Raw genomic sequence first — 11,418 nt, 5'->3', positions numbered from 1 at the left:
CCACCACTCTACACCACACGAGATCTGGAAGAGGATTGTATGGACCAGAGACCACCACTCTACACCACGAGAGATCTGGAGAGGTTTTTGTTTCTACCTGGTAGTTAATCACATGATGTCCCAGGTCTGAACTAGTCCCTGATTAGTAGGAGATGATGAAAACCAGAAGATGGGCCCTGCAGGAAGAGGCAACCCTGGTCCAGTGGACCATGAGACAGCCCTGGTCCACCATTCTACAGCCCTGGTCCACCAAGAGATCTGGACAGCCCTGGTTAGGACCTATGTACAGCCCTGGTCCTGGTCCAATAGGTATGATTACAGCCCTGGTCCAATAGGACCTATGATTGTACAGCCCTGGTCCAATAGGACCTATGATTGTACAGCCCTGGTCCAATAGGACCTATGATTGTACAGCCCTGGTCCAATAGGACCTATGATTGTACAGCCCTGGTCCAATAGGACCTATGATTGGACAGCCCTGGTCCAGTAGGACCTATGATTGGACAGCCCTGGTCCAGTAGGACCTATGATTGGTCAGCCCTGGTCCAGTAGGACCTATGATTGGTCAGCCCTGGTCCAATAGGACCTATGATTGGTCAGCCCTGGTCCAATAGGACCTATGATTGGACAGCCCTGGTCCAATAGGACCTATGATTGGACAGCCCTGGTTCAGTAGGACCTATGATTGGACAGCCCTGGTCCAGTAGGACCTATGATTGGACAGCCCTGGTTCAGTAGGACCTATGATTGGACAGCCCTGGTCCAGTAGGACCTATGATTGGACAGCCCTGGTCCAATAGGACCTATGATTGGTCAGCCCTGGTCCAATAGGACTTATGATTGGACAGCCCTGGTCCAATAGGACCTATGATTGGACAGCCCTGGTCCAGTAGGACCTATGATTAGACAGCCCTGGTCCAATAGGACCTATGATTGTACAGCCCTGGTCCAATAGGACCTATGATTGTACAGCCCTGGTCCAGTAGGACCTATGATTAGACAGCCCTGGTCCAATAGGACCTATGATTAGACAGCCCTGGTCCAATAGGACCTATGATTGTACAGCCCTGGTCCAATAGGACCTATGATTGTACAGCCCTGGTCCAATAGGACCTATGATTGTACAGCCCTGGTCCAATAGGACCTATGATTGTACAGCCCTGGTCCAATAGGACCTATGATTGTACAGCCCTGGTCCAATAGGACCTATGATTGTACAGCCCTGGTCCAATAGGACCTATGATTGTACAGCCCTGGTCCAATAGGACCTATGATTGTACAGCCCTGGTCCAATAGGACCTATGATTGGTCAGCCCTGGTCCAATAGGACCTATGATTGGTCAGCCCTGGTCCAGTAGGACCTATGATTGGACAGCCCTGGTCCAGTAGGACCTATGATTAGACAGCCCTGGTCCAATAGGACCTATGATTGTACAGCCCTGGTCCAATAGGACCTATGATTGTACAGCCCTGGTCCAATAGGACCTATGATTGTACAGCCCTGGTCCAATAGGACCTATGATTGTACAGCCCTGGTCCAATAGGACCTATGATTGGACAGCCCTGGTCCAGTAGGACCTATGATTAGACAGCCCTGGTCCAATAGGACCTATGATTGTACAGCCCTGGTCCAATAGGACCTATGATCGTACAGCCCTGGTCCAATAGGACCTATGATTGTACAGCCCTGGTCCAATAGGACCTATGAGGACCTATAGGACCTATGATTGGACAGCCCTGGTCCAGTAGGACCTATGATTAGACAGCCCTGGTCCAATAGGACCTATGATTGTACAGCCCTGGTCCAATAGGACCTATGATTAGACAGCCCTGGTCCAATAGGGCCTATGATTGTACAGCCCTGGTCCAATAGGACCTATGATTGTACAGCCCTGGTCCAATAGGACCTATGATTGTACAGCCCTGGTCCAATAGGACCTATGATTGTACAGCCCTGGTCCAATAGGACCTATGATTGTACAGCCCTGGTCCAATAGGACCTATGATTGTACAGCCCTGGTCCAATAGGACCTATGATTGGTCAGCCCTTGTCTAGTAGGACCTATGATTAGACAGCCCTGGTCCAATAGGACCTATGATTGTACAGCCCTGGTCTAGTAGGACCTATGATTGGACAGCCCTGGTCTAGTAGGACCTATGATTGGACAGCCCTGGTCTAGTAGGACCTATGATTGGACAGCCCTGGTCTAGTAGGACCTATGATTGGACAGCCCTGGTCTAGTAGGACCTATGATTGGACAGCCCTGGTCTAGTAGGACCTATGATTGGACAGCCCTGGTCTAGTAGGACCTATGATTGGACAGCCCTGGTCTAGTAGGACCTATGATTGGACAGCCCTGGTCTAGTAGGACCTATGATTAGACAGCCCTGGTCTAGTAGGACCTATGATTAGACAGCCCTGATCTAGTAGAACCCATGAAAAGAATCACAAACACAAAACAGCACATGCATTCAATTATTCTGAAAAAGTCTGTAATGAAGAACTGGAAGAAAAACAACTTTGAAATGTCCCCAACACACCCCAACTCCACTGACATGCATGGGAGGGACACAATGCCATTATTCATCTGGAAAATATGGCATAATCATTCTGTAATGTTTAAACACTTTGGGAGAGCTATATTTCATCATCACACGTGTGCACAGATCCAAGGCAAATCACAAGTCCCTAAATTATTAAATTACGAAATCGAAGTTATTCGTGCTGCAATGAGTTTTGGGAGCACTGGTTTTCAATGGTCACCGGTTTCAACTGTACCTCACTGTCTTGGAAAACAACTTGGCTGGAACAAAAGCCTGTAAACACAGTAAAACTGCCCAGCATCACAGATCACATCCCCCCTGTTCACAGATCACATCCCCCTGTTCACAGATCACATCCCCCCTGTTCACAGATCACATCCCCCTGTTCACAGATCACCCCCCTGTTCACAGATCACATCCCCTCTGTTCACAGATCACATCCCCCTGTTCACAGATCACATCCCCTGTTCACAGATCACATCCCCCCTATTCACAGATCACATCCCCCTGTTCACAGATCACCCCCTGTTCACAGATCACACCCCCCCTGTTCACAGATCACATCCCCCTGTTCACAGATCACATCCCCCCTGTTCACAGATCACCCCCCTGTTCACAGATCACATCCCCCTGTTCACAGATCACCCCCTGTTCACAGATCACATCCCCCTGTTCACAGATCACATCCCCTGTTCACAGATCACCCCCCTGTTCACAGATCACCCCCCTGTTCACAGATCACATCCCCCTGTTCACAGATCACATCCCCCTGTTCACAGATCACATCCCCTGTTCACAGATCCACCCCCTGTTCACAGATCACATCCCCCTGTTCACACATCACATCCCCCTGTTCACAGATCACATCCCCTGTTCACAGATCACCCCCCGTTCACAGATCACCCCCTGTTCACAGATCACCCCCTGTTCACAGATCACATCCCCTGTTCACAGATCAACCCCCTGTTCACAGATCACATCCCCCTGTTCACAGATCACATCCCCCTGTTCACAGATCACATCCCCCTGTTCACAGATCACATCCCCCTGTTCACAGATCACCCCCTCTGTTCACAGATCACATCCCCCCTGTTCACAGATCACATCCCCCTGTTCACAGATCACATCCCCCTGTTCACAGATCACCCCCTCCTGTTCACAGATCACATCCCCCTGTTCACATATGTATGTATGTATGTATGTATGTATGTATGTATGTATGTATGTATGTATGTATGTATGTATGTATGTATGTATGTATGTATGTATGTATGTATGTATGTGTGTATGTGTGTATGTATGTATGTATGTATGTATGTATGTATGTATGTGTGTATGTGTGTATGTATGTGTGTATGTATGTATGTGCGTGTGCGTGTGTGTGTGTGTGTTATGCGGGTGTTGAACAGAAAATCACTTTGTCTCACAACTCTCCCCTCCAGACACAAGTACAGACTAGAGGAGGAGGCAATGATTTGGAAATGGTCAAATATAGAATATATATATATATATAAATATAGAATATAATACATCAATACCCTCTAAAACAGAGGAAATAAACATCACAATAAACTAATAATAAATATATATGATTATTAACAAATGAATAAACATTAATAGACATAACATTAATAAAATATTGTTATTATGTTGGCTAGTTTGGCAACTCTTGGATTCAACTCTTGGATTCAACTCAATTTGAACACATCTGACTATCCTTTCTCTTTTCTTTGTAAGAACGAATAATAATCATAATAATAATAATAATCATAATAATCATAATAATATGCATAATAATAATAATAATAATAATATTAATAAAAATATTAATAATAATATTAATAATAATAATATCATAATGACAATAATAATATTCATAATAATAATGATAATAATAATCATCATAATAATAATATTAATCATCATAATAATAATAGTAATAATAATAATATTAATAATAATAATGATAATAATATTAATAATAATAACATTATTAATAATAATAATAATAATATGAATAATAATATTAATAATAATATTATTAATAATAATGATAATCATAATAATAACGATAATCATAATAATAATAATAATAATAATAATAATAATAATCCCCAAAAAGTCCATTTATCTATGAAATATACTTATTTTTCAGGTGTATGTGCTTTAAAATAATTTTAAAAACCTCAGTTTTGCATCTAATGTGAGAATGTAGACTAGGTTCATTCAGACAGTATATACAGTACCTCAGTGACCAGGCTACATGGCTACACACTCCACGCCCCCCCCAATACAAACTCATCGGATGGAGGTGGGGAGTTGACAGTACCTCAGTGACCAGGCTACTCCACACCCCCCCCCCATACAAACTCATCGGATGGAGGTGGGGAGTTTACAGTACCTCAGTGACCAGGCTACTCCACACTCCCCCCCCCAATACAAACTCATCGGATGGTGGTGGGGAGTTTACAGTACCTCAGTGACCAGGCTACATGGCTACACACTCCACGCCCCCAATACAAACTCATCGGATGGAGGTGGGGAGTTTACAGTACCTCAGTGACCAGGCTACTCCACGCCCCCAAATACAAACTCATCGGATGGAGGTGGGGAGTTTACAGTACCTCAGTGACCAGGCTACTGGCCACACCCACCCCCAATACAAACTCATCGGATGGAGGTGGGGAGTTTACAGTACCTCAGTGACCAGGCTACTCCACGCCCCCCCCGGATGGAGGTGGGGAGTTTACAGTACCTCAGTGACCAGGCTACATGGCTACACACCCCCAATACAAACTCATCGGATGGAGGTGGGGAGTTTACAGTACCTCAGTGACCAGGCTACTCCACACCCACCCCCAATACAAACTCATCGGATGGAGGTGGGGAGTTTACAGTACCTCAGTGACCAGGCTACTCCCCCCGCCCCCCAATACAAACTCATCGGATGGAGGTGGGGAGTTTACAGTACCTCAGTGACCAGGCTACTCCACTACTCCCCCCCCCCAATACAAACTCATCAGATGGAGGTGGGGAGTTTACAGTACCTCAGTGACCAGGCTACATGGCTACACACTCCACGCCCACCCAATACAAACTCATCCGGAAGGAGGAGTGGAGTTTACTCCCGCTCTCTATTCGAGGGCACACGGGGTTCAGATCATAATGAATTAAACTCTGACAGAATACAGGTAGGATTCTTGTGTAGTACAGGAAAGAGCATACTCATCAATACGCTATTTTATTCATTCGCGGGATGTTCGTTTTGGAGAGACACAGAAAGGCAATTTCTGAAGCCGACATTTCTTCTGTTGGAATAGAAGACAAGACGCACTTCAAATTCGGATTGGCTCGAGAGGAAACGTCGTTCGCTGCTTTGAAGCACACTAAGTCATTCAATTATTCTTTGCGGTGACGAAAATTGAGTTTGAATACATTTAAATCGATATCTTCCACACACACACCGCTATTTCGTCTGATGTTTGGACGGCTATCACTGAGCCGAAACTATGGTGATAGAAATCCGTCACGGATTTGACTAAAGACGCGCCGCAGATAAAGGAATAACAAATCTTCAGCGAAACAAAAAACCTCATCGCTGTCTGAAGTCTGAAGGAATGGAGCCTTCCATAGTATTACTACTTATGACACTTTTCGGTAAGACGTTAAATATATATGTTTACTGAAATACTATTCATGTGGTTCCTTGTCTAATCATGCTTTTGAAGTAACTATAATTTATCATTTTTGAAAAATTGAATAGTCCTTTTAATTGGAGTTAAATAGTGAAATACGCTTTAGGAATATAATAGTGTGCAGTTGATACATCTGGTTTAATTAAATTAAATTAATTACTGTAATTACTAGACGTTATAGACCAGTGCTATTCAACTCTTACCCTACACGTTCCGGGGGGGGCTGCTGGTTTTCTGTTCTGATAGTTATCTACACCTACCTGTTGTCCCAGGTCTAAGGCAGTCCCCGATTAGAGGGGAACAATGACAACAAGCAGTGGAACTGGGGGTTCTAGGTCCAGAGTTGAGTTTGAGGGTTCTAGACCCTCCATATACGGCCAAACTATGTAGGTATAGTTAAACTATTTTCAACATCTTGTTTTCCTCTATAGGCCAAATATGACATATTATAAGGATAAAAATACCCATGAGTGGAAAAGTTGTCACCAGAACTTCCCACGGAGAACAGAGCATTTGGTAGTGACTTATGTTTGGCCACATTGGTAGACATATTTGAGGCAGAGAATGCAATATAGCGTAGCCATGGGCAACAGGGCAGATGAATCAGACTCAGGGCCTGATTACTGTAAACATTCCTGCTGGGGCTCATTCACACACACACACACATTTACACACCACTACACACACACACACACACACACACACACACCACTAAACACACACATTTACACACCACTACACACACACCACCACACACACACACACACCACTACACACACACACACAACTACACCATTACACACACACACACCACTACGCACACCCCTACACACACACACCCTACACACACACACACCACTACGCACACACACACACCACTACACACACACACACCACTGCACACACACACCACTGCACACACACACACACACACACCACTGCACACACACACACCACACACACACACACATTACACACACACACACACACAGTTCCACTACACACACACACACACACGCACACGCACACACACACACACACCACTGCACACACACACACACCACTGCACACACACACCATTACACGACTACACACACTAGATTACTGGAATAGAACTGACCAGTTCCATCTGCTGGTTATGACAGTACAGACAATGAAGCCAAAGACTTGGCCAGGACTTCAAATGAGCTGCAAGATGCAAGAAACTAACATTCAATTAACTGGGGCGTTATTGTAGTCTTTCCCTACAGCTGTAAAACCAGGCTGTCAGACTGGATCAGTGTAGGCTGTAAAACCAGGCTGTCAGACCGGATCAGTGTAGGCTGTAAAACCAGGCTGTCAGACCGGATCAGTGTAGGCTGTAAAACCAGGCTGTCAGACTGGATCAGTGTAGGCTGTAAAACCAGGCTGTCAGACTGGATCAGTGTAGGCTGTAAAACCAGGCTGTCAGACTGGATCAATGTAAGCTGTAAAACCAGGCTGTCAGACTGGATCAGTGTAGGCTGTAAAACCAGGCTGTCAGACTGGATCAGTGTAGGCTGTAAAACCAGGCTGTCAGACTGGATCAGTGTAGGCTGTAAAACCAGGCTGTCAGACTGGATCAGTGTAGGCTGTAAAACCAGGCTGTCAGACTGGATCAGTGTAGGCTGTAAAACCAGCCTGTCAGACTGGATCAGTGTAGGCTGTAAAACCAGCCTGTCAGACTGGATCAGTGTAGGCTGTAAAACCAGCCTGTCAGACCGGATCAGTGTAGGCTGTAAAACCAGGCTGTCAGACCAGATCAGTGTAGGCTGTAAAACCAGGCTGTCAGACCAGATCAGTGTAGGCTGTAAAACCAGGCTGTCAGACCGGATCAGTGTAGGCTGTAAAACCAGGCTGTCAGACCGGATCAGTGTAGGCTGTAAAACCAGGCTGTCAGACTGGATCAGTGTAGGCTGTAAAACCAGCCTGTCAGACTGGATCAGTGTAGGCTGTAAAACCAGGCTGTCAGACTGGATCAGTGTAGGCTGTAAAACCAGGCTGTCAGACTGGATCAGTGTAGGCTGTAAAACCAGCCTGTCAGACTGGATCAGTGTAGGCTGTAAAACCAGCCTGTCAGACTGGATCAGTGTGGCTGTAAAACCAGCCTGTCAGACTGGATCAGTGTAGGCTGTAAAACCAGCCTGTCAGACCGGATCAGTGTAGGCTGTAAAACCAGGCTGTCAGACCAGATCAGTGTAGGCTGTAAAACCAGGCTGTCAGACCAGATCAGTGTAGGCTGTAAAACCAGGCTGTCAGACCGGATCAGTGTAGGCTGTAAAACCAGGCTGTCAGACCGGATCAGTGTAGGCTGTAAAACCAGGCTGTCAGACCGGATCAGTGTAGGCTGTAAAACCAGGCTGTCAGACCGGATCAGTGTAGGCTGTAAAACCAGACTGTCAGACCGGATCAGTGTAGACTGTAAAACCAGGCTGTCAGACCAGATCAGTGTAGGCTGTAAAACCAGACTGTCAGACTGGATCAGTGTAGGCTTTAAAACCAGGCTGTCAGACTGGATCAGTGTAGGCTGTAAAACCAGACTGTCAGACTGGATCAGTGTAGGCTGTAAAACCAGGCTGTCAGACTGGATCAGTGTAGGCTGTAAAACCAGGCTGTCAGACCGGATCAGTGTAGGCTGTAAAACCAGACTGTCAGACCGGATCAGTGTAGGCTGTAAAACCAGGCTGTCAGACTGGATCAGTGTAGACTTTAAAACCAGGCTGTCAGACTGGATCCGTGTAGGCTGTAAAACCAGACTGTCAGACTGGATCAGTGTAGGCTGTAAAACCAGGCTGTCAGACTGAATCAGCGTAGGCTGTAAAACCAGACTGTCTACTTTGGCTACTTGATGGGGGACTGTCAGACTGGGGGGTGTAAAACCAGGCTGTCAGACTGAGGAGGATTATTTAAGATACTGTTTGCAGTGGATGTGAGCTTCGACTAGAAGCCAGTGGAGTGTGAGGAGAAGTGGGGTGGCATGAGAGAACTTGGGAAGGTTGAAAACCAGGCGGGTTGCAGTGTTCTGGATTAGTTGCAGGCCAACAGAGTTGCAGTTCTGGTCTACCTTCTACCTTCTGGTCTGTACCACCATAAAACACTCATATATCTTGGTTTCAACCCCGTGAGTCTATACATGTTAGAATGACATTTGGCATTGATTACAGCTGTGAGTCTTTTTGGGTACGTCTCTTAAGAGCTGTCCACACCAGGATTGTTCAACATTTACATATTTTTTTTAAACATTTTTGTAATTTAGCAGAAACTTTTATCCAGAGCGACTTAAAGTGAATGTATTCATCTTAATAAGATAGCTAGGAGGGACAACAACAGGCCAAGAGATCTGAGGTAGCAGAACGAAGTGCTCAGGTTGGGGTGTAGGGTTTGAGCATAGCCTGAAAGTAGGGAGGGACAGTTCCTCTTGCTGCTCCAAAGGTAAGCAACATGGATGTGAGCTTCAACTAGAAGCCAGTGGAGTGTGAGGAGGAGCGGGGTGACATGAGAGTAGCTGAGTGTCATCCTCATAGCAGTGATAGGAGAGACCATGTGAGGATATGACGGAGCTGAGTGACTTGGTCTATAGAGAGTAGAGGAGAGGTCCATCCTCATAGCAGTGATAGGAGAGACCATGTGAGGATATGACGGAGCTGAGTGACTTGGTCTATAGAGAGTAGAGGAGAGGTCCATCCTCATAGCAGTGATAGGAGAGACCATGTGAGGATATGACAGAGCTGAGTGACTTGGTGTAGAGAGAGAAGAGGAGAGGTCCATCCTCATAGCAGTGATAGGAGAGACCATGTGATGATATGACAGAGCTGAGTGACTTGGTCTATAGAGAGTAGAGGAGAGGTCCATCCGCATAGCAATGATAGGAGAGACCATGTGAGGATATGACCAGTGACTTGGTCTATAGAGAGTAGAGGAGAGGTCCATCCTCATAGCAGTGATAGGAGAGACTATGTGAGGATATGACGGAGCTGAGTGACTTGGTGTAGAGAGAGTAGAGGGCCTAGAACCGAGCCCTTGGGGGACACCAGTAGCGAGAGTACGAGGAGCAGACACAGATCCTCTCCGCGTCACCTGGTAGGAGCGGTGTGCCAGGTAGGGTCCAATCCAAGGTACTTCATTATCCATTTGGTTAGAATATAAACCGACGTCGTCTTAGATATATGATGATGTCGGAGGAGGAGGGGTTCTCAACGCCAACGTTCACAACAGATGTGGAGTCCTCCAGCTCCAGCCCAGCCAGGCAGGGGTCCCAGTTGTGTTAGCTCAATGGTGGTGCTGGGCCAAACTACGTGGGCCAATTGGAAATGTTCACTGTGGTTTGGATCTCTGCTAGGAGCTCTGTGGTTCTCTTTGATTTAGATAGAAACCAATGGGAAATGATTGGTAGAGGAGGAGGAGGAGAAAAAAGCCTAGTTTAAAAAAAAGAAGAGGAAAGAGTCTGCCATTCGGCCTCGGATAGCAGTGGCTTTAGATATAGGACTAATGAAGGAAGGGTTATGGACTTCTACATGAAAGAAACATAAATCTTGACCCCCCCCACACACACAGATACAGCACTAACATCATTCTGAGGAGGACAAATATGGACATAGAGATTGCTGTAATTATGTGTAGTTTTGATCAAAATAGATATTTTGTATAAAATTCTTTGAATGTGTTTTTTCCCCCTTGGTGTGAAAGTGTTTCCCCCTTGGTGTGAAAGTGTTTCCCCCTTGGTGTGAAAGTGTTTCCCCCTTGGTGTGAAAGTGAAAGTGAAAGTGTCCCCCTTGGTGTGAAAGTGTTCCCCCTTGGTGTGAAAGTGTTCCCCCTTGGTGTGAAAGTGTTCCCCCTTGGTGTGAAAGTGTTCCCCCTTGGTGTGAAAGTGTTCCCCCTTGGTGTGAAAGTGTTCCCCCTTGGTGTGAAAGTGTTCCCCCTTGGTGTGAAAGTGTTCCCCCTTGGTGTGAAAGTGTTTTTGGTGTGAAAGTGTTCCCCCTTGGTGTGAAAGTGTTCCCCCTTGTTGTGAAAGTGTTCCCCCTTGTTCCCCCTTGGTTTGAAAGTGTTCCCCCTTGGTTGAAAGTGTTCCCCCTTGGTGTGAAAGTGTTCCCCCTTGGTGTGAAAGTGTGCCCCCTTGGTGTGAAAATGTGAAAGTGTTCCCCCCTTGGTGTGAAAGTGTTCC

The 11,418-nt window shown here is 46.0% G+C and overlaps 1 protein-coding gene across 1 annotated transcript in view; it reads left to right on the top strand.

Moving 5' to 3' along the window:
- Positions 1-5,659: 5,659 nt before the first annotated feature.
- The window catches only part of LOC112236169 (protein APCDD1), a 30,248-nt gene continuing 24,489 nt past the window's right edge, over positions 5,660-11,418 (top strand). Inside the window, exon 1 of the mRNA XM_042329175.1 lies at positions 5,660-6,201. Within this exon, the coding sequence (XP_042185109.1) occupies positions 6,162-6,201 (40 nt within the window). The 5' untranslated portion in view covers positions 5,660-6,161. The remainder of the gene's footprint in view (positions 6,202-11,418) is intronic.

The sequence above is a fragment of the Oncorhynchus tshawytscha genome, linkage group LG10 (assembly GCF_018296145.1).
Source record: "Oncorhynchus tshawytscha isolate Ot180627B linkage group LG10, Otsh_v2.0, whole genome shotgun sequence".
NCBI lineage: Eukaryota > Metazoa > Chordata > Actinopteri > Salmoniformes > Salmonidae > Oncorhynchus > Oncorhynchus tshawytscha.
This window is presented reverse-complemented; position numbering and strand designations above follow the sequence as displayed.